Below are 24564 nucleotides of genomic sequence, written 5' to 3' on the forward strand. Positions count from 1 at the left end.
CCCAGCGATTTGCAATTAATGAGCTCACATGACAAGGTTCACGCATACGCGTCGGTCACGCGTACGTGTCGTCATGAGCTCACACCTGAGCGTTCGCACACATCACTGTGCATACGCACAGCTGCTGCATCTTCCAAACTCCATTTCTTCATGGTTTCTTCTCTTTTGCAAGCTCTTTTTCTCACTTCTTCAACCCATACTTGCCTTGGAAACCTGAAATCACTTAACAAATACATCAAGGCACCGAATGGGATTAAAGTGAATAAAATTTAGCAATTAAAAGGCCTAAAAAGAATGTTTTCACTTTCAAGCACAATTTAGAAAGAAATCATGAAACTATGCTATTTCAATGGATAAGTGCGAGAAAAGTTGATGAAATCCACCTAAATAGAGCAAATAAATATCATGAAATGTGGATTCATCACATCTCTACACTTAAACAATAGCATGTCCTCATGCTATACCAAAGAAAATAAGAAGGGGAATTACATTTATTCAAAGCAAAAAAACTACCTATATACAATCTACCTATATGAATGCAACCACTTAGTCAAAATAATCAAATTCCAAGAATACATATGTTATAAAAATAGGTGAAAAAGTAATTTCAATTAAGTCAAATCCACAATTGAATTGAGTTATTGAAAGGAGTTTAACAACTTGCAAGAAAATTGATTATCATAGGTGAAAACATGTAATTAAGGAATCGAACCCTCACTGGATGTGTATCCGCTCTAGCTACTCAAGTGTATAGGGTCAATTCAAGAATTTCTCTTTAATCAAGCTTTCTAAGATTTTTTTTTCATCTAACAATCAACACTTATTCAATGTATGCATACAAATATCATGAGGGCTTTTCCATAGGTTGTAATGGGGCTAGAGTCAAGGTAAGGTTATATATGGTCAAGCGAGCTTAAATTTTGAATCTTTGACTAATTTAAGCTCTCACCTAACCTACATAACAACCTATACAACTCAAAGCAAACCTAACTACCCATTCCTCACTTTTTTTACACACTCATGCATTTTCTTTTTAATCACAACTCATATGCATTGTTATTGTTACTCCTTTTTATTGCTTTCTTTTTCTCTTTTTCTTTTTCTAATTTTTTTTCTTTGTTCTCTCTCTCTCTCTCTCTCTCTTTTAAACTAAAATATATACACAAAAGTGTCAATGCATATGGTTTAAGCAATTGATGCATGGGTATGTACCCAATTCCCAAGATTTTCAACAAAAATACAAAAATCCACTTTTATCTCAACCAAAGTTCCTAAACTTTTCCACACTTAGATGATACACACTCTCACTAGCCTAAGCTAATCAAAGATCCAAATGAAGGACATTTATTATTTTTTGCTTTAAGGCTAGTAATGTGCTAAAATTAAGAACAAAAAGGGGATTAACATAGGCTCAAAGTTGGTTAACAAAGGAAGATAAAAGGGTAGGCTATTTGGGTAAGTGAGCTAATTGAAATAAAGGCCTCAATCATATAAATTCATAAACACATCTAATAATAGACATAAAGAATCAAACAAATCAAAGATTGTAATCATAAAAAGAGAATAACACACACAAGAATGAAAATAGTGGTTATATGATGTAACCACACAATTAGGCTCAAAACTCACATGCTTATGTGTTTGGTGCACGAAATTGTGATCATCAATGGCACCATCAACATGGTACGCTCATTGCAATCTCAACTCTTCATCACAACTCCGCACAACTAACCAGCAAGTGCACTGGGTCGTCCAAGTAATAAACCTTACGCGAGTAAGGGTCGATCCCACGGAGATTGTTGGTATGAAGCAAGCTATGGTCACCTTGTAAATCTTAGTCAGGCAGACTCAAATGGTTATGAATGATATATGAATAAAACATAAAGATAAAGATAGAGATACTTATGTAATTCATTGGTGGGAATTTCAGATAAGCGCATGAAGATGCTGTGTCCCTTCCGTCTCTCTGCTTTCCTACTGTCTTCATCCAATCCTTCTTACTCCTTTCCATGGCAAGCTTATGCAAGGGTTTCACCGTTGTCAGTGGCTACCTCCCATCCTCTCAGTGGAAATGTTCAATGCACCCTGTCACGGCACGGCTATCCATCTGTCGGTTCTCGATCAGGCCGGAATAGAATCCAGTGATTCTTTTGCGTCTGTCACTAATGCCCCGCCCTCAGGAGTTTGAAGCACGTCACAGTCATTCAATCATTGAATCCTACTCAGAATACCACAGACAAGGTTAGACCTTCCGGATTCTCTTGAATGCCGCCATCAGTTCTAGCCTATACCACGAAGACTCTGATCTCACGGAATGGCTGGCTCGGTTGTCAGGCGAGCACTCGGTTGTCAGGCGATCAACCATGCATCGTGTATCAGGAATCCAAGAGATATTCACCCAATCTAAAGTAGAACGGAGGTGGTTGTCAGGCACACGTTCATAGGTGAGAATGATGATGAGTGTCACGGATCATCACATTCATCAAGTTGAAGAACAAGTGATATCTTGGAACAAGAACAAGCGGAATTGAATAGAAGAACAATAGTAATTGCATTAATACTCGAGGTACAGCAGAGCTCCACACCTTAATCTATGGTGTGTAGAAACTCCACCGTTAAAAATACATAAGAACAAGGTCTAGGCATGGCCGTGAGGCCAGCCCCCAAATGATCTAAGATAGCATAAGACTAAAGATAGCTACCTGATGAAAATACAATAGTAAAAGGTCCTACTTATATGGAACTAGTAGCTTAAGAATTACAAAGATGAGTAAATGACATAAAAATCCAATTCCGGGCCCACTTGGTGTGTGCTTGGCCTGAGCAATGAAGCATTTTCGTGTAGAGACTCTTCTTGGAGTTAAACGCCAGCTTTTGTGCCAGTTTGGGCGTTTAACTCCCATTTTGGTGCCAGTTCCGGCGTTTAACGCTGGAAATTCTGAAGGTAACTTTGAACGCCGGTTTGGGCCATCAAATCTTGGGCAAAGTATGGACTATCATATATTTCTGGAAAGCCCAGGATGTCTACTTTCCAACGCCGTTGAGAGCGCGCCAATTGGGGTTCTGTAGCTCCAGAAAATCCACTTCGAGTGCAGGGAGGTCAGAATCCAACAGCATCTGCAGTCCTTTTCAGTCTCTGAATCAGATTTTTGCTCAGGTCCCTCAATTTCAGCCAGAAAATACCTGAAATCATAGAAAGACATACAAACTCATAGTAAAGTCCAGAAAAGTGAATTTTAACTAAAAACTAATAAAAATATACTAAAAACTCAACCAAATATACTAAAAACATACTAAAAACAATGCCAAAAAGCGTACAAATTATCCGCTCATCACAACACCAAACTTAAATTGTTGCTTGTCCCCAAGCAACTGAAAATCAAACAAGATAAAAAGAAGAGAATATACTATAGACTCCAAATTATCAATGAAACTTAGCTCCAAATTAGATGAGCGGGACTAGTAGCTTTTGCCTCCGAACAGTTTTGGCATCTCACTTTATCCTTTGAAATTCAGAATGATTGGCTTCTTTAGGAACTCAGAATCCAGATAGTGTTATTGATTCTCCTAGTTAAGTATGATGACTCTTGAACACAGCTACTTATTGAGTCTTGGCCGTGGCCCAAAGCACTCTGTCTTCCAGTATTACCACCGGATACATACATGCCACAGACACATAATTGGGTGAACCTTTTCAGATTGTGACTCAGCTTTGCTAAAGTCCCCAATTAGAGGTGTCCAGGGTTCTTAAGCACACTCTTTTTGCCTTGGATCACAACTTTATTTCTTTCTTTTTCTTTTCTTTTTCTTTCTCCCCTTTTTTTTTCTTTTTCGTTTTTTCCTTCTCTTCTTTTTTTTTTTTTGTATTCACTGCTTTTTCTTGCTTCAAGAATCATTTTTTTATGATTTTTCAGATCCTCAGTAACATGTCTCCTTTTTCATCATTCTTTCAAGAGCCAACATTCATGAACCACAAATTCAAAAGACACATGCACTGTTCAAGCATACATTCAGAAAACAAAAAGTATTGCCACCACATCAAACTAATTAAGCTAGTTTTAAAGATGAATTCGAAATCCTGTACTTCTTGTTCTTTTGTGATTAAAACATTTTTCATTTAAGAAAAGTGATGGATTCATAGGACATTCATAACTTTAAGGCATAGACACTAAGACACTAATAATCATAAGACACAAACATGGACAAACATAAGCATAAAAGTTCGAAAAACAAGAAAATAAAGAACAAGGAGATTAAAGAACGGGTCCACCTTAGTGATGGCGGCTTGTTCTTCCTCTTGAAGATCTTATGGAGTGCTTGAGCTCCTCAATGTCTCTTCCTTGTCTTTGTTGCTCCTCTCTCATGATTCTTTGATCTTCTCTAATTTCATGGAGGAGGATGGAATGTTCTTGGTGCTCCACCCTTAGTTGTCCCATGTTGGAACTCAATTCTCCTAGAGAGGTGTTTAGTTGCTCCCAATAGTCTTGTGGAGGAAAGTGCATCCCTTGAGGAATCTCAGGGATCTCATGATGAGAGGGGTCTCTTGTTTGCTCCATCCTTTTCTTAGTGATGGGCTTGTCCTCATCAATGAGGATGTCTCCCTCTATGTCAACTCCAACTGAATAACAGAGGTGACAGATGAGATGAGGAAAGGCTAACCTTGCTAAGGTAGAGGACTTGTCCGCCACCTTATAGAGTTCTTGAGCTATAACCTCATGAACTTCTACTTCTTCTCCAATCATGATGCTATGGATCATGATGGCCCGGTCTAGAGTAACTTCAGACCGGTTGCTAGTGGGAATGATTGAGCGTTGGATAAATTCCAACCATCCTCTAGCCACGGGCTTGAGGTCATGCCTTCTTAATTGAACCGGCTTCCCTCTTGAATCTCTCTTCCATTGGGCGCCCTCTTCACAAATGTCAGTGAGGACTTGGTCCAACCTTTGATCAAAGTTGACCCTTCTAGTGTAAGGATGTTCATCTCCTTGCATCATAGGCAAGTTGAATGCCAACCTTACATTTTTCGGACTAAAATCCAAGTATTTTCCCCGAACCATAGTAAGCCAATTCTTTGGATCCGGGTTCACACCTTGATCATGGCTCTTGGTGATCCATGCATTGGCATAGAACTCTTGAACCATTAAGATTCCGACTTGTTGAATGGGGTTGGTAAGAACTTCCCAACCTCTTCTTCGGATCTCATGTCGGATCTCCGGATATTCACTCTTTTTGAGTGAAAAAAGGGACCTCGGGGATCACCTTCTTCAAGGCCACAACTTCATAGAAGTGGTCTTGATGCACCCTTGAGATGAATCTCTCCATCTCCCATGACTCGGAGGTAGAAGCTTTTGCCTTCCCTTTCCTCTTTCTAGAGGTTTCTCCGGCCTTGGATGCCATAAATGGTTATGGAAAAACAAAAAGCAATGCTTTTACCACACCAAACTTAAAAGGTTTGCTCGTCCTCGAGCAAAAGAAGAAAGAAGAGAGTAGAAGAAGAAGAAATGAGAAAGAAGGGAATGGCTTAGTGTTCGGCCATAAAGGGGAAGAAGTGGTGTTTAGGTTGTGGGAAAATGAAGGAGTGAAGATGGGTATATATAGGAGTGGAGGAAGGGTTATGGTTCGGCTATGGGAGGGTGAGTTTGGGAGGGAAAGTGGTTTGAATTTGAAGGGTGAGGTAGGTGGGGTTTTATGAAGGATGGATGTGAGTGGTGAAGAGAAAGATGGGATTTGATAGGTGAAGGGTTTTTGGGGAAGAGGTGTTGAGGTGATTGGTGAAGAAGAGAGAGAGTGGTGGGGTAGGTGGGGATCCTGTGGGGTCCACAGATCCTAAGGTGTCAAGGAAAAGTCATCCCTACACCAAATGGCATGCAAAATTGCATTTTTAGCCAATTCTGGCGTTAAACGCCGGGCTGGTGCCCATTTCTGGCGTTTAACGCCAAGTTCTTGCCCTTTTCTGGCGTTTAACGCCAGTCTGGTGCCCCTTTCTGGCGTTAAACGCCCAGAATGGTGCCAGACTGGGCGTTAAACGCCCAACAGCTAGCCTTACTGGCGTTTAAACGCCAGCACGCTCTCCTCCAGGGTGTGCTATTTTTCTTCCTGTTTTTCATTCTGTTTTTGCTTTTTCAATTGATTTTGTGACTTCTCATGATCATCAACCTACAGAAAACATAAAATAACAAAAGAAAATAGATAAAATATAACATTGGGTTGCCTCCCAACAAGCGCTTCTTTAATGTCAGTAGCTTGACAGAGGGCCCTCATGGAGCCTCACAGATACTCAGAGCAATGTTGGAACCTCCCAACACCAAACTTAGAGTTTGAATGTGGGGGTTCAACACCAAACTTAGAGTTTGGTTGTGGCCTCCCAACACCAAACTTAGAGTTTGACTGTGGGGGCCCTGTTTGACTCTGTTTTGAGAGAAGCTCTTCATGCTTCCTCTCCATGGTGACAGAGGGATATCCTTGAGCCTTAAACACAAAGGATTCCTCATTCACTTGAATGATCAGTTCACCTCTGTCCACATCAATCACAGCCTTTGCTGTGGCTAGGAAGGGTCTGCCAAGGATGATGGATTCATCCATGCACTTCCCAGTCTCTAGGACTATGAAATCAGCAGGGATGTAATGGTCTTCAATTTTCACCAGAACATCCTCTACAAGTCCATAAGCTTGTTTTCTTGAATTGTCTGCCATCTCTAGTGAGATTCTTGCAGCTTGCACCTCAAAGATCCCTAGCTTCTCCATTACAGAGAGGGGCATGAGGTTCACACTTGACCCTAAGTCACACAGAGCCTTCTTGAAGGTCATGGTGCCTATGGTACAAGGTATTGAAAACTTCCCAGGATCTTGTCTCTTTTGAGGTAATTTCTGCCTAGACAAGTCATCCAGTTCTTTGGTGAGCAAAGGAGGTTCATTCTCCCAAGTCTCATTACCAAATAACTTGTCATTTAGCTTCATGATTGCTCCAAGGTATTTAGCAACTTGCTCTTCAGTGACATACTCATCCTCTTCAGAGGAAGAATACTCATCAGAGCTCATGAATGGCAGAAGTAAGTCCAATGGAATCTCTATGGTCTCATTTTGAGCCTCAGATTCCCATGGTTTCTCATTAGGGAACTCATTGGAGGTCAGTGCACGCCCATTGAGGTCTTCCTCAGTGGCGTTCACTTCCTTTCCTTCCTCTCCAAATTCGGCCATGTTGATGGCCTTGCACTCTCCTTTTGGATTTTCTTCTGTATTGCTTGGAAGAGTACTAGGAGGGAGTTTAGTAACTTTCTTGCTCAGCTGTCCCACTTGTGCCTCCAAGTTTCTAATGGAGGACCTTGTTTCATTCATGAAACTTTGAGTGGTTTTGATTAGATCAGAGACCATGGTTGCTAAGTCAGAGTGGTTCTGCTTAGAATTCTCTGTCTGTTGCTAAGAAGATGATGGAAAAGGCTTGCCATTGCTAAACCTGTTTCTTCCACCATTATTGTTGTTGAAACCTTGTTGAGGTCTCTGTTGATCCTTCCATGAGAAATTTGGGTGATTTCTCCATGAAGAATTATAGGTGTTTCCATAGGGTTCTCCTAGGTAATTCACCTCTTCCATTGAAGGGTTCTCAGGATCATAAGCTTCTTCTTCAGATGAAGCATCCTTAGTACTGTTTGGTGCATTTTGCATTCCAGACAGACTTTGAGAAATCAAATTGACTTGCTGAGTCAATATCTTATTCTGAGCCAGTATGGCATTCAGAGTATCAATCTCAAGAACTCCTTTCTTCTGACTTGTCCCATTGTTCACAGGATTCCTTTCAGAAGTATACATGAATTGGTTATTTGCAACCATTTTAATTAGTTCTTGAGCTTCTCAGGCGTCTTCTTCAAATGAAGAGATCCTCCAGCAGAGCTATCCAAAGACATCTTGGACAGTTCTGATAGACCATCATAGAAAATACCTATGATGCTCCATTCAGAAAGCATGTCAGAAGGACATTTTCTGATCAATTGTTTGTATCTTTCCCAAGCTTCATAGAGGGATTCTCCTTCCTTCTGTCTGAAGGTTTGGACTTCCACTCTAAGCTTACTCAATTTTTGAGGTGGAAAGAACTTTGCCAAGAAGGCATTGACTAGCTTTTCCCAAGAGTTCAGGCTTTCTTTAGGTTGTGAGTCCAACCATGTTCTAGCTCTGTCTCTCACAGCAAAAGGGAATAGCATAAGTTTGTAGACCTCCGGGTCAACCCCATTAGTCTTGACAGTGTCACAGATTTGCAAGAATTCAGCTAAGAACTGATGAGGATCTTCCAATGGAAGTCCATGGAACTTGCAATTCTGTTGCATTAGAGAAACTAATTGAGGCTTAAGCTCAAAGTTGTTTGCTCCAATGGCAGGGATAGAGATGCTTCTCCCATAGAAGTCGGGAGTAGGTGCAGTAAAGTCACCCAGCACCTTCCTTGCATTGTTGGCATTGTTGTTATTTTCGGCTGCCATGGGTTCTTCTTCTTTGAAGATTTCTGTTAGGTCCTCTACAGAGAGTTGTGCCTTAGCTTCTCTTAGCTTTCGCTTCAAGGTCCTTTCAGGTTCAGGGTCAGCTTCAACAAGAATGCCTTTGTCTTTGTTCCTGCTCATATGAAAGAGAAGAGAACAAGAAAATATGGAATCCTCTATGTCACAGTATAGAGATTCCTTTAGGTGTCAGAGGAAAAGAAAAATAGAAGGAAGAAGTAGAGAATTCGAACTTAGTGAGATAGAGTTCGAATTGTGCATTGAGGAGGAGTGGTACTCCATAAATAGAAGGATGTGAGAAGAGGGGAAGAGATTTTTCGAAAATTAAGTTAAAAAGATTTTAAAAACATTTTGAAAAATTGATTGATAATTTTCGAAAACTAAAAGTGGGAAAGAAATCAAGTGATTTTTGAAAAAGATTTTGAGAAAAAAAATATGATTGAAAACTATTTTTGAAAAAGATGTGATTAAAAAGATATGTTTGAAAAATCATGCTTTTAAAAAGATATGATTGAAAAAATATGATTTGAAAACAATTTTAAAAAGATTTGATTTTAAAATTAATGACTTGGCTAACAAGAAAAGATATGATTCAAACATTAAACCTTTCTCAACAAAAAAGGCAACATACTTAAAATGTTCAATCAAATCATTAATTGTTAGCAAGTATCTTTGAAAAAGGAAAGAAATTGATTTTGAAAAAGGTTTGATTGAAAAGATATGATTTGAAAAAGATTTGATTTTGAAAAACTTTGAAAACTTGAAAAAAATTGATTTTGAAAACAAAATCTTCCCTCTTGTGCCATCCTGGCGTTAAACGCCCAGAATGGTGCACATTCTGGCGTTTAACGCCCAATGCACTACCTTTTTGGGCGTTAAACGCCCAACCAGGTACCCTGGCTGGCGTTTAAACGCCAATCTGCCTTCTTCACTGGGCGTTTTGAACGCCCAGCTTTTTCTGTGTAATTCCTCTGCTGTATGTTCTGAATCTTCAATTCTCTGTATTATTGACTTGAAAAGACACGAATTAAAAATTTTTGGATTTTTAATAGTAAGGAATAATCAAAATGCAACTAAGATCAAATAACAATGCATGCAAGACACCAAACTTAGCAGTTTGTATACTACGGACACTAACAACATGAGAATGCACATGAGAAACAACAAAACACTCAAGTCAAGAGAATTTAAAGATCAGAGCGAGGAAATCATCAAGAACAACTTGAAGATCAATGAAAACACATGCATGAATGCAATAAGAACAGAAACATGCAATTGACACTAAACTTAAGATGAGACTCTAGACTCAAACAAGAAATATTTTTGGATTTTATGATTTTTTTATTTTTTTTTTTGATTTTTCGAAAATTAAGTGAAAAAGAAAATAAAGGTATCAAAATTCTTAATGAGAATTCCAGGAATCATGCAATGTTAGTCTAAAGCTTTAGTCTAAAGAAATTAGACATGGCTAGCCAAGCTTCAGCAGGACATTGCATTCAAGAGCTAAATTGATGATAATCAATCAGCTTTGGTGATGATAAGAACATCACCTTGAAACACTAGAATTCATTCTTAAGAACTCTGAAGAAAAATAATACCTAATCTAAGCAACAAGATGAACCGTCAGTTGTCCATACTCGAAACAATCCCCGGCAACGGCGCCAAAAACTTGGTGCACGAAATTGTGATCATCAATGGCGCCATCAACATGGTACGCTCATTGCAATCTCAACTCTTCATCACAACTCCGCACAACTAACCAGCAAGTGCACTGGGTCGTCCAAGTAATAAACCTTACGCGAGTAAGGGTCGATCCCACGGAGATTATTGGTATGAAGCAAGCTATGGTCACCTTGTAAATCTTAGTCAGGCAGAATCAAATGGTTATGAATGATATATGAATAAAACATAAAGATAAAGATAGAGATACTTATGTAATTCATTGGTGGGAATGTCAGATAAGCGCATGAAGATGCTGTGTCCCTTCCGTCTCTCTGCTTTCCTACTGTCTTCATCCAATCCTTCTTACTCCTTTCCATGGCAAGCTTATGCAAGGGTTTCACCGTTGTCAGTGGCTACCTCCCATCCTCTCAGTGGAAATGTTCAACGCACCCTGTCACGGCACAGCTATCCATCTGTCGGTTCTCGATCAGGCCGGAATAGAATCCAGTGATTCTTTTGCGTTTGTCACTAACGCCCCGCCCTCAGGAGTTTGAAGCACGTCATAGTCATTCAATCATTGAATCCTACTCAGAATACCACAGACAAGGTTAGACCTTCTGGATTCTCTTGAATGCCGCCATCAGTTCTAGCCTATACCACGAAGACTCTGATCTCACGGAATGGCTGGCTCGGTTGTCAGGCGAGCACTCGGTTGTCAGGCGATCAACCATGCATCGTGTATCAGGAATCCAAGAGATATTCACCCAATCTAAAGTAGAACGGAGGTGGTTGTCAGGCACACGTTCATAGGTGAGAATGATGATGAGTGTCACGGATCATCACATTCATCAAGTTGAAGAACAAGTGATATCTTGGAACAAGAACAAGCGGAATTGAATAGAAGAACAATAGTAATTGCATTAATACTCGAGGTACAGCAGAGCTCCACACCTTAATCTATGGTGTGTAGAAACTCCACCATTGAAAATACATAAGAACAAGGTCTAGGCATGGCCGTGTGGCCAGCCCCTAAATGATCTAAGATAGCATAAGACTAAAGATAGCTACCTGATGAAAATACAATAGTAAAAGGTCCTACTTATAGGGAACTAGTAGCTTAAGAATTACAAAGATGAGTAAATGACATAAAAATCCAATTCCGGGCCCACTTGGTGTGTGCTTGGGCTGAGCAATGAAGCATTTTCGTGTAGAAACTCTTCTTGGAGTTAAACGCCAGCTTTTGTGCCAGTTTGGGAGTTTAACTCCCATTTTGGTGCCAGTTCCGGCGTTTAACGCTGGAAATTCTGAAGGTGACTTTGAACGCCGGTTTGGGCCATCAAATCTTGGGCAAAATATGGACTATCATATATTTCTGGAAAGCCTAGGATGTCTACTTTCCAACGCCGTTGAGAGCGCGCCAATTGGGCTTCTATAGCTCCAGAAAATCCACTTCGAGTGCAAGGAGGTCAGAATCCAACAGCATCTGCAGTCCTTTTCAGTCTCTGAATCAGATTTTTGCTCAGGTCCCTCAATTTCAGCCAGAAAATACCTGAAATCACAGAAAAATACACAAACTCATAGTAAAGTCCAGAAAGGTGAATTTTAACTAAAAACTAATAAAAATATACTAAAACTCGACCAAATATACTAAAAACATACTAAAAACAATGCCAAAAAGCGTACAAATTATCCGCTCATCAGTGTTCTTAGCTAAAAAAAAAAACATGTTCCACAATATATTTCCAGCATGTTTCAATCAAACAAATACCGACTCAAATCAATTAGGATGTCACTACCCTATCAAGAATGTTTTTCTTGGAAAATTTTATTATTTTAACTAAGCTTATTATATGTATGCAAAGACATGCAATAAACTAAGAAAGAATGTAATTAAAGCTCTAAAATATATACAAACCAAGAAAAATAAAATGTGAAAGTGTTTGGAATTAGAAATTGTCACCCAAGATTGCTGATCGGTGACAGCCTCCCCACACTTAAAAGTTTGCACCGTCTGCGGTGCATCCAAAAGTGAGCAAGGAGGGTACGGCGACTTCATGAGTTTCCACCTTCAGCTGGTGGATCAACCGGTTGCTGCGTGCTCTTTTCCCGCTTCGCTTGTTACTTATGATGAATCATACATGAAAAATAGAAAATAACACAGTAAGATGAGTAAATGCAAAAATAAGGAAGCTTAGATTGTTGGAATGAGGTGGTGAATCACAAAAATAAGTTACTGAGTTAGTTTATGACATTGATGAAAACAAGTGTGTGAATTCTAAGTTGCGCAGTTTAGAACACACACTAGCAAAGAAAGCTATGTCCCAATTACACCAATGAAGCATGCACTTCACTCATTCTAGTGTGCTTGAAATACTTTAAAAAGAAAACTTGTAGGTTAAGATAAACAAACAAGTAATAAAGGAGCATAAAAGTATTCAAGCAATAACCAAGGAATTGTGAATTGGATGATAGAAGAAAGTTTGTTTGCAACACCTAATTGACATGAAGTGGAAAACATGTCAAGCATAGTCCACAAACCTTAAAAAGCTCAAAAAGTGTCATTAGGTAAGCTTATGATCCAATTTCATAATTCTTAATGTTAATGCATCAAATAGGTGACTTAAATAAAAATCAATCATAAACAAGCATCACCTAATAAAAAAATGCATCAACTACATACAAATTGCCTAATGATAGATAATGAAATCAAATTACATGGTAGCTACAACATGCAATTTAGAAATCCAAAGACATTCTCAAAGGCAATGTTATGAGTACTTGGTATGCACAAAATTAACCATGAAGAACTCAATACCAAGCAACAATTTATAACCTCAATAAAGGAATCCAACAATAAATATTCACACAATGATGCTAAAATAGCATCCTATCAGTAAGCAGCAACAACATCTTGATAGAATCAGCAAATCAAAGCAATAATCCAGAACTTAGCACCAAAACAAAAAATTAAACTAACTAACTGAACAAATAACTAACTAACAAACTAACTAACTAACTAACTAAATAACCAACTAAAGGAGAGTATGATAGGTGGGGATTGAAGAAGAGAAAGAAGAGAGGGGAAGAGAAAAGGAAAAAAAAAAAGAAGTAGAGAGAAGAAGAGAAAAGAATAGTGTGAAACAGGGGAGGAGGGTCACGCGTGCGCATGGTGCTTGCAAAAATGGGGATCGACACGTACGCATGGGGCAGGCGTACACGTGAAAGGGAGAAAATGGAAGGTGACACGTACACGTGAGGGACGCGTACACGTGATGGGCAAAATTGTAGAGATTATGCGTTTGCACTATGTGTGCGAAAGCCACGGGTAGGGGCCTTGATTTGAAGTGTGCCCATGCACAAGCCTGTGCCCACGCACAAAAAGGCAAAATATTTTTTTTCTTGGGAAAATGAAACGTTGAAATTTAACGACCAGATTGACATCTGTGCGTACGAACACAGGTCCGTGCGTACACACAAGAACGAAAATAGTAGGGGAATGCGGATGCACAAGGTGTGCGAGCGTTCCCAGCAGAGGGAGTGTTAATGAGTGTGCGTACGTACAGGTGGGTGCGTGTGCACAGAATGCAGATTTTGGGGAGGTGTGCGTACGCACAGGTGTATGCGCGCGCACATGCTTTCTTTTTCTAAAAAATTTTTAGTGCTCTAAGGCACCAAACATGACATACAAAATAGCTTTTCCAACCCTAAAACTTATTCTACCTTAAAAGTACAAGATCAACACAAAAATTCTACCAAACTAAGCTAACTAAAAGAAGAAAAAATTTAACAAACAAATGCTAAAGGAGAGGGAGAGTTAGAAAGATGTTACTATGGTGGGGTGTCTCCCACCTAACACTTTATTTATTGTCTTTAAGTTAGACAATTGGGAGAGCCCTTGCTATGGTGGCTTGTGCTTGACTTCTCCACCAATGCTTGAATTTTCAATGTCCTCCAGGATCCCAATCCTAACCATTAACAAAAACAAAAGACAACCAAAAATCAAGCTATTTACATATTAACATATTTACAATAGCCAATAACATAACACCATTGCAACTCTCCGGCAACGGCGCCAAAAATTTGGTAATGGCCTAAAGCGGGTTTGGAATTTTTCTCAAAATAAGATTGCCGTTGCAAGTATAGTCCCAACCCGACAGTCGACCATCAATCAAATTTTAATTCAAAGATGTCACAATTCAAAACAAACATAAACCGGGAGTTTTAAGTCCCGGGTCATCTTTCCTAGGAGTTGCAAATGAAATGCTCAATTATTGGCTACGAGGAAAATGGGGGTTGATGGCAAGAGAAGCAAGAATTGTAAATAGCAAGAAAGTAAATGAGCAAACAATAACTAAATATCAAAAGCAATCAAAGGCAATTGATCAAGAGAAAGGGGAATTCAAGTGCTAAGAAACCTCTTGGCAAGGATTGAGAGCTAAGGTTACCTATCCTAGCCATTAACCACAAACACAAGATGATTATGAAGAGTTAATCCTACTTAGTCAACCCTACATCGAGAATAAATCAAATAGGCATAATTGATTTCAATCTACAAGTCCTAGTCAACTCTATTAATGGAAAACATAGAGTTAGTGGAAACCAAATCAACTAACTACTCTAATATATCAATCAAGAATGGACCTCAATGACTCAATGGTCACCAAAGTCCTCAATTCCAAGCCAAGAGTGAAGAAAAACTAGGTAAATACTAAGCCAAGCATTTTATCAAACATTTGGTGTGCATGAAAATAAAATAATATTAAATTACATTAAAAATAAAATCTAACTATCAAAAGCAAGAAAATAATAACAATAACTCAAACAAGCATTAAATGAACATAAAACATAAATTGCATTAATAGAAACTAAAATTAACAAAGAGTGCAAATACATAAAAGTGGCAAAACTGAGAAAATGACAAGATAAATTAAGGAAATTAAGACAATAGAACAAAGACAGGTAAAAGAAACTAGATGAAAACAAGAATTAAAAAGAAAAATTACAAAAAAATTAATATAATAACCTTAATTTCTAGAGAAAAGGGGGAGTTTCTCTCTCTAGAATGACCTACAACATTATACTAAGCTAAACTTAATTGGTCCCCCCCCCCCTTCATTCCTCTTCACTTTGGCTTGAAATAGCTTCAAAAATGAGATAGACTGGATTTTGGAGGCCCAGAATTCGCCCCCAGCGATTTGCAAATAATGAGCTCACGTGACAAGGTTCACACATATGCATGGGTCATGCGTACGCGTCGCCATGAGCTCACACCTGAGCATACGCACGGCTGGTAAATCTTCTAAACTCCATTTCTTCATGGTTTCTTCTCTTTTGCAAGCTCTTTTTCTCTCTTCTTCAACCCATACTTGCCTTGGAAACCTGAAATCACTTAACAAATACATCAAGGTACCGAATGGGATTAAAGTGAATAAAATTTAGCAATTAAAAGGCCTAAAAAGCATGTTTTCACTTTCAAGCACAATTTAGGAAGAAATCATGAAACTATGCTATTTCAATGGATAAGTGCGAGAAAAGTTGATGAAATCCACCCAAATAGAGAAAATAAATATCATGAAATGTGGATTCATCAGTACCGCTCACAATGGTGAAAATCGTGGTGGCGTACTGCTCACCGGGTAGGGATCGTGGTGGTGTACTGCCCACCGGTTTTCAAGAGGACGATATCCGGAGTAGCTACCGGATGTGTCGGGTTTTGACAAAGTAACCGACACGTGAGCTCAAGGTCAGTAGGACAGGAATAAATCATGTTGCGTTTGTTTGCTTTGTTTAGGTGTGCTTAAGTGTTTTAGATTGTCTATCTGATGAATTCTGTTTAACTGGTAACTGTGATACTTGCTGTAACTTGTTCTTTAAATGTGTTTACCTTGTATTTGTTTGTGCTTGTGGTTGATTTCTGTTTTGAGTATCTGGTGGTGGATTGTTGATAGCGGTGATGGATTTTGTTGGGTCGGAGGCCGAGAGTTGATTTAATTTGAGTCGGAGGCTAAGTTGATGTGATTTGGGTCGGAAGTCGTGGTTGGTTGGATCAGTGGTAAGTTTTGATTAAAATAATTTCTTAGTAAGTAATGAAATGTATGGAATGTTATTTACATGAAACTTTTACAAGAAAAATATGAGTTTTAAATTTGGATAATGAACTGACGATCACTGCAATTGAAAATAGTTTTATTTAAAATATCTTCTTACGACAATTCTTAAAAATTCTCTACTGAGAACCAGCAAGGATGATGTTCTCACCTCCTATAGACTTCTCTTTTCAGGACAAACGAAAAAGTTTGCGGAGTTTTTGTTAATTTCTTAGATATGTTATTTTTGTTTGTATACATATGTTATAGATTTTCCTCGCCTTTATTATTATATTCTTATAAGAAGGATAGGAGCCTGACTGTAATGACATGTATGTATATAACATTTGTAAATTGTTTGAGTAAGAAGTTTTGTATATATGTATATACTTGTTTGTTTTCAAGAAAAAGTATTTTCGTTTTTTTTTTAAAAAACAGCGATATGATTTCGGGTCAAAGACTCCTAATTTATAATTAAATATATGAAGTTGTCATCATACTTTTTGCTATCAGACTGACAGCTAGAAACTTGACATTCTGATAATAAGGGTGGTACATCTTGCTAGTATATAAATATATGTCACTAACATGTTAACCATCTTTATTACCGATTATGATATAATAGGAACATACTTGAAAAAAAAAATTTTAAGTACAAAATTATGATATAATGATCCATTTGGAGAATAATTTAAGTACTTAATTTTAGTTTGGTAATATTCTCTGCAATGTAGTTTGGTACAATGGTACCACTCTCCTTTCTATACATTACATATTTCTAGTTCTTCACTGAAAAATTTCACCCCTCGTTTAAATAACTACGAAGCGAAGTTTTCTTATCTCCAATTTTTTAGACTTCCTTTTAGGATAAAGTTAGTCACTTTCAAAAATGATTTTACCAAACCCCCCATGCTTCTAGTGAACAATCAGAGAGGATAAAACAACTTTATTGAGCAATATTAATATGAAACAAGAACAAAATAGACACAAGTAGAGTAATCATTTTTCTGGATTTTGGTACAACTAAAAGTGCAAACACCTTGACCCCCTAATGAAGACACAACAATTCTCAACAGAGTTCGGATATTAACAAGAGAGAGGTTTTCTTTTCTTTTTTTCTGTAAATAAAAGAAAAATAAACAAAATCACGATATACATCATATTAATTCTCTTATCATACAAACAGAATAATCAGGAAAAAAGACACTTTACCTCAATGAAAGCAATTAAAAAAACTATGAAAAAGAGAATGGAGAAAAAATATTTCATCCCATGATAAGCAATTTATGATCCACTAAAAAATTGAGGCACCAGGGAACATATTCTTAAATTTGACTTGTATAAGAATGTATGAAATAATATAATCTAAACTATGATTTTCTTTCCTTTAACCTTGTCCTTGAGAGCACTTTTATGTGGTTTGGATAAATCCAATGCATCACCTGCATTATTGTGTTTCTTCTGCTTTGGCACACCGATCGGACCGGACCATGCCTGGAATGGTTCCTTTGTGTAGTTGTATGTGGTTGAAACAAAAGAGACATCAGGAGGGAGAGTGTCTGGATCAATATGGTTTGAAGATCCCAACGGGTATCCAAGTTGCCCGTCTTCATGAGGTGGAGGGAACTTTTCACTCTTGCTCTTAGCATTCGCATGAGTGATGAGACGCCTTCGCTGTTAACACGTGAAAACATAGACGAAACTTTAATCAACATTAGCTTTTACTTTCAGTTAAAGGAAGCAGAGCTTCAGTCTTTGAATATGAAAATGAAATGCGACGATACAATTAGATCCTCCAGAGAAAAACCAACCACAAAAGTAATATACTTTTGTTTTACATACATCAATGTTGGGTTGAAGCTCGGCATTGGCTTCAGGAGCAGCAATAGCTCTTGCAGTACGTTCACGTGTACGATGATGCTTCTTTGCACCATCCCCATGAGCTTTTCCAGCAGCTCTTAATCTGAACATTCATATTCACAAGTAATTCAGTGTTGGTTATGTATAGCAGGATGGATAAATGTTAATGCATGCATCAATGTGTATTTGGGACAGTGCACGTAAGTTGAAGCAGAATTGCCCGAGTCTGCTCATAAATTTAGTGATGTCAGGTCACAAGATTAAAACAGAGTTAAAAAGTGTTATTTTAATTTTAGCAACACTTAACAATTGACACCATAAGAATCCACCAAAATATAGTTGTTTCAGATGACTTCCCTTATCTAACTCCCATTTTCTCTGCCACAATCACATTTTTCTTTAAAAAAGTAAAAATGTTAACTTTTAAAATATTTGCAGTAATATGTCACACTTCTAGTATCCAAAAGACCAACTTAGAGCACAGAGAAAAATACCTCCTTGCTTCATCATCCCGTCGTTTAGCATCCATTTCCTTGGTCGGGGGATATTTTGGAAGACAAGAAGGATCACAAGCATAAGGTTCTGTGGTAAAGAACTGCGAAATGATAGGTTAGACAAGCAAAGTGAAAAGTATAAAAGGGTTTGGTTTAGAAATGAAAATTAACTTTGACATTTGACAAAGATAACCTTTAAATCAAACAAATTTTGTTTTATAATTTATAAACTTATACATTAATTTTGGAAGGTCCACGTAATTTATCATGATTATTTAAAACATGCTATTCATTCCAATCATTTAAGATTAGGGACATTATTTACATATTATTCCAACGCGAAGAAGACATAGCATACTGACTTCCAAGGTAAGCCATGCAACCATGATATTGTATCAAGTCAAACTTCCTGATCCTATTCAAAGGAGGGCTACATATCTGATGAGGAAGACCAAGTTCAAGAGAGAATAAGAGACATCGTCTGGCTAGTTTTCCTCAGAAAGCATTCAAGATCTGAGGGCCTATTGCTAAAGAAGCATTTATAGCATTCAAGCTATCTTTTCTGGACAAGAAATCTAAGAGAAACAAGAATGCTACATCAACAACTTCTGAGTTATTGGACTACCTTTATAGAGAGTGTTAAAGGAGTCAAGCCCACACATATCTCTTCTATTTATGTTTCTGTTATTTTTCCTCAAAATTTGCAAACTCTTTCAGAAGTTATAAACTTTCTGGAACAAAATCTTCTAAAGTGAGGAAGTCGGTAATTCTAATCACCCTTAAATCAAAGTAGCGGGTCTCAAACATGATAAAAGTTCCAAATTCAATGATGATTAACCTCTCACTCTATTAATTTACCAATCTCCTCGTTTTTTAGATGAATTTTTTTCAAACATTTTACACCAAGGTTTTAAACTAATTGTATAAGTTACAAACTAATAGTTGTCAAACGGGACAAATTTCAAATGACAAAGTATCATTTCCTTAAAAAAAGACGCTGGAGAACCAGAATCTTAGAAGATCAATTATCAACATCAAAACATCCACCAGCAATCATTGTAGTTAAGCATACTACTCCCTAATAGAACTAGTTATGTATAAAAATAGGCACTGGAAGAATCCACATCATTTACTATATTCACGAGAGACTAATGTATGTGTACGAGAAAAGTCTTTTGAAGCAATAATAAATTAGGAACCAAGAGATTAGGATAGTGTAACTGGCATGAATCAGTAATCTCAATAATAGGGCAGTACAGAATCAAAATGATACCATAACATTTTAATGACATAAAGAAAAGGGGTTTCAAAAAGCGCACCTCACTTCTTAAAGCATATGAGGCAGTCTTCCGTTCAGCGGGATCAATTGCAAGAAGAGTGTCAATAAGGGCTAGTGCAGAAGGTGGAAAATCTTTAAATGTCTCTCTTATGCATCTCCTATATGGCTCTCTAGGTTTAAACAAGGTAGCATTAGGCAACTTTGATTTCTTCCAATACTCATCAGAAGGTGAACCGCAAAGTTTGTATATCTTATGCAATTGTTCCACCTACACAAGTATTCAAGAAAAGGGTCATTGAATATAAATATAGATATCAATAACTAATTCTTAATGCATGCAAATTTCCTCATGTCATGGAACCATTTATCCCAAATGCTTAAGCTATTTGGTAGAAGCACATGACTGGTTTATATATCTAACACGCCGCTTCATGCAAGTCTCCTTTTGGCGTTGACGTGAATTGTGCATAGATCTTATTTCTTTTTGTTTGCTTTATACATAAAATTCTTCTTTATTTTAGTATGGGGACAAGGATCAAACTCCAAACCATTTGATCAAAGAAATTCTAATACCATTTGATCATTTTAGCTTGGTAATAATACACATTACACAATTCAGATCACTATCTCTTCCCTCTGAATTCTCTAAAACTATCACTTCTCTAATACTGCATATGCTACAATGGAAAGCAATTACTCTTTGAGAAGGACAAACAAAGCAATTACCATATTGGTTTGATAGCTTATAAATGCTACTAGTAGTAAAAACTAAAACCCCGTTCCATCTTCTGACTTTTACATTATCTAAACTAGTAGTAGATTTATTCCCGTCACCAAAAATGTTCTGAAGCTCAACAGAAGCATATATGGTTGTGCATGTATTATGTAGTAAAATAGTTTATCAAATCATGCAGTAACTCAACCTTTCATTAATTCTTCGCTTTGTGTGTTTTAGAACAGAAAACTCACTGATGTCATACTACAGTAAATGTGGGGAAGATATTCAAGGAAATGAAAAATTCTGCCACATTAACTGTTAATATGAAGGAACATCATAATAGATAGTTTGAGGATCAAGTTACAAAGAAGACTCAAACAAATAAATTATTAGATCAAAAATGTTAGTTAGGTTGTTTTCTAGACTACTGGATAATAATAACATCTTTCTGATATATAATAACAGCCAATAAGCTCTTCCATAATAGAGAACTCAATGTAAATATTCAATTCAATCTCATGAATGAAATCACATCATACAATCTTAATAGTTAGGAAGACAGTCAGGGAACGAAAAAAAATCCAATAAATCAATGTGAGGCATTTCAAGTTTTACCTCTGTACGACCAGGCATAATAGGTTTCCCAGCCAATAACTCTCCTAGAATGCAACCAGCACTCCAAAGGTCAATGCCCACACCATAATCTGTGGCACCAAGAAGCAACTCCGGAGGTCTATACCAAAGGGTTACTACACGATTAGTCATGGGTTGCTTGCGGTTCGGATCAAAGAATGATGCAAGACCAAAATCAGCAATCTTAAGTACTCCATCATTGTCGATAAGTAGATTTGATCCTTTAATATCACGGTGAAGCACATTTCGATTATGACAGTGCTCAAGACCTGATAACAATTGATGCATGTAACATTTGACCTGCCATAGGAGACACAAAGTACCTAAAAACATCAAATGCAGCCACTTGAAAAGTACATGTAGCGATGAATATCTATTTGATTTTTTAAATTATTCAAATAAACTTGGTCTAACCTGAGGTTCTGTAAACTTTATTTCAGGGCTTGCAGCAAGACCAGCTAAATCATGCACCATGTAATCAAAAACGAGATACAAACTCAAGGACATTCTTGATGTAACTAAACCTTCTAGCTTTACAACATTGGGGTGATCCAATCTTCGCAAAATAATAATCTCCCTTGCCATGAATTTGACACTCTCAGGTTCCAAATTGTCAAATCGGACCTTCTTCAATGCAACGATCTTACCAGTCAACATGTCCTTAGCTTTGTACACATTACTATATGTTCCTTGACCAATCTAATATAAGGGAAAATTAAAAGGGAAAGTATGAGAAGAGAAGAACTATAGTTAGAAGAAGCAAACAAGAGATTCAACACTATGTAACTTCTTGCTTAATAATAATGCAAATTAGATTCCTTTAAACCCCCCCCCCCTCCAAAAAAAAAAACCCCGAGAACCCAACAAAAAAAAAAACAACTAAGAAAAAAAATTTATTGCAACCATCATGCATGAAGATCCTAGACAACAATATTACAATTTCACAACATCAATGATTATCTGCATAACAAATGAAGTTCAAGCCACATCCATATATCCTTAATATGGCATGATTCATTAACTGAATTTCCTATCAAGTTTAATGCTACGAATGCACCAAGAAGACAGCAAAAATTCAAAAACCAATAAATAAATAAGAAAATAAAATAAAATCCAAGTAAATTTGTAAACAAATCCACCTTATCAATTTTCTCAAATGTGTCAGCCTTTCGAGGAATCCAGCCACTGAGTGCTTCCCCACAAACTGCCGTAAGCCACGGTGGCCACCCAGCTGCTACTTGCTCCCCCCTCAAATTCTTAGGGGGATTACTCATCCTTGGGTTTGGCTTTGATCTTCTTCTTTCGCCCCTCGCTTTCCGAGGCTGCTCATCATTGCTACCATTCTCTTCTTTTTCCCTCTGCTTCTCGCCATTCTGAATCTCCACCTCGCCTACATCAATATTGCTTGTAGACACATCACCAACCTTCCTGCTCAACTCAGCACTCAAACCCTTCTCCTCCTTCACCTCAGAGACAATCCCCGATTGCACCTCTCGGCTAATCACACACCCCATTTCAAGAACATAAGCTTCACTACCTTGACATGGCTTGTTAAGGGTTTCTGAATTACCAAACAATCACCACAATAATCCAATAAAAAACAAGGTCAAGGTTATGAATGAGTGCATAATCCGCAATTAATTTACTAATCCTACCATTAACAACATCACCCGACGAAAGCAGCAAGCAAATTTAGTACATCATGCATCATGTGGTAAATTAAGGACGTGAAATCAAAAGTAAAACTTGGTCAAATTATACATGATCAAAGGACCACAGAAAGGAACACAAGCACACAGAGAATTTACTTAACTTACCAAAATGGGAATTCAGTTAAGGTCAAAAGGCACCAAAGATTCTGTGTAGTGTCTCAAAGTGATCGCGCATAGAAAGGAAAGCGAAAACGAAAGTTTTTTCCATTTTATCGGTATCGTTCCGCAGATAAAGCACGTGATGGGTTTGGTAAGTGGTAACTAAGTAAGCAATAAACCAAAGGGGAAAAACACAAAACTTAAAAAAAATAAATAATAATAATAATAATAATAATAATAATAATAATAATAATAATAATTTTGTATGTTATTATTATTGTTATTATTATTATTATTATTATTATTATTAGAGGGTTTTGTATGTTACCTTCAATTCGAATTCGATTATTTTGGAGCGTGTTTCGTTTCTTTGTTTGTTTGTTTTGCTTTTTTAGCAGATGTGAAATAAGAAAAGGCAAGGAATATGATTAATTTCTCTCTCTCCTCTCACACAAAGTGAAAAAAAGAAGAGCTCTACTATTTCACCAACAAAATACTTGCCAACTACGAATACATAGAGTATGGTGATTGATGTTTTATGGAATTATCCTTGATGGGTTTTCTCCATTCTGATGCGTTCTTTCACCTTTTTCTCGATTTTTTTCCTTCAAAATTTAAATTCTATCTGTTTGATTTGTCTCCAAAAAATATATCCTCTTTTTTTCTCTACAAAATGTAAAGCTATATGCAATATTTATCCTCCTCACGAAGTTGCGGCGCCACAACGAAATCGGAATCTGATAATTGTCTCCCTTAACGATTATGTTACTTCCTTTGAGGTATGTAGTAACCATTCGCTATTTCATACTACTTATTATTTTACTTGACTAAAATCAATTTTAAGATTTGAGATTTGATTGGATAATTATATCAATATATGTGATTTAACGACTTCGGAGTTTCAATTCGATTGTTAACAGAGTTTGGTGGGAGGAGGGAACATGGGACAGTTTTACACAGCCAATTTTTGGCTTTCATCCATTTAATTCGTGTTTGTTTTAGGATTTCATCAATTTAATTCGCATTTGATGTTAGTTCTATTGTAGGCTTAATTTTCTTTCTTTTTCTTTCCTTTTAGGTTGGCCACTAAAAGAAGGAAAAAGGAAAAGTTTTTAAATGGGACAACAAACAAGTCATCCGCACAACCTTTTGAAGAAAGCTCATCAGTTGTTTCAACCCGTCCACCTTGCTCTTCTTTGCATGCACCGAGGACGGTGCAATCTTCAAGTGTGGGAAGGTCGTCTGACCGACTTCCATGGGTAACAATTTTCTTTTACAACACCAATGTTAGCTAGTTGTTGCATTATATGATAGGCTGTATGTTAGTTAGAATTTGTACATATTTTTACCACTTCTTTCTTATTAAGACTACTTGGTTAGGGTGATGATTTCTTTTCCAAGAAACTATTTTAGGGCACCCCACCAATTTGAAAAACAAATTTTCGTTGAACTTGCTTGAAAGAATTTATTTTGGAACATGATTTTTGAGCTAAGAATATAAGCATGTGAGTTTTGAGCCTAATTTCGTGGTTACATCT

The 24564-nt window shown here is 37.3% G+C and overlaps 1 protein-coding gene and 1 non-coding gene across 2 annotated transcripts; one reads left to right on the plus strand and one right to left on the minus strand.

Moving 5' to 3' along the window:
* Positions 1 to 7955: 7955 nt before the first annotated feature.
* Positions 7956 to 8063, plus strand: LOC130952605 (small nucleolar RNA R71). The gene has a single exon (XR_009074784.1). It is a non-coding gene; the product is annotated as a small nucleolar RNA R71 (small nucleolar RNA).
* A 9431-nt stretch (positions 8064 to 17494) lies between these two features.
* On the minus strand, positions 17495 to 23181 carry LOC130950669 (probable serine/threonine-protein kinase At1g54610). The gene is made up of 8 exons (XM_057879226.1): positions 23033 to 23181; positions 22355 to 22776; positions 21630 to 21914; positions 21198 to 21515; positions 19905 to 20132; positions 18586 to 18686; positions 18074 to 18194; positions 17495 to 17905 (listed from the first exon to the last, which is right to left on the minus strand). Exons 2-8 carry the CDS (start codon positions 22727 to 22729, stop codon positions 17597 to 17599), a joined length of 1737 nt encoding a protein of 578 aa, XP_057735209.1. The 5' UTR covers positions 22730 to 22776; positions 23033 to 23181; the 3' UTR covers positions 17495 to 17596.
* Between the last annotated feature and the right edge of the window lie 1383 nt (positions 23182 to 24564).

The sequence above is a fragment of the Arachis stenosperma genome, chromosome 9, assembly GCF_014773155.1.
Source record: "Arachis stenosperma cultivar V10309 chromosome 9, arast.V10309.gnm1.PFL2, whole genome shotgun sequence".
NCBI lineage: Eukaryota > Viridiplantae > Streptophyta > Magnoliopsida > Fabales > Fabaceae > Arachis > Arachis stenosperma.

Coding starts and splice junctions, on each gene's coding strand:
- LOC130950669 (XM_057879226.1), bottom strand. CDS start 22,729: ATGGGGTGTGTGATTAGCCGAGAGGTGCAATCGGGGATTGTCTCTGAG. Junction 21,915..22,354: donor CATTTGAGAAAATTGATAAG/GTGGATTTGTTT, acceptor CCCTTATATTAG/ATTGGTCAAGGAACATATAG. Junction 20,133..21,197: donor TTATGCCTGGTCGTACAGAG/GTAAAACTTGAA, acceptor ATACTTGTGTAG/GTGGAACAATTGCATAAGAT.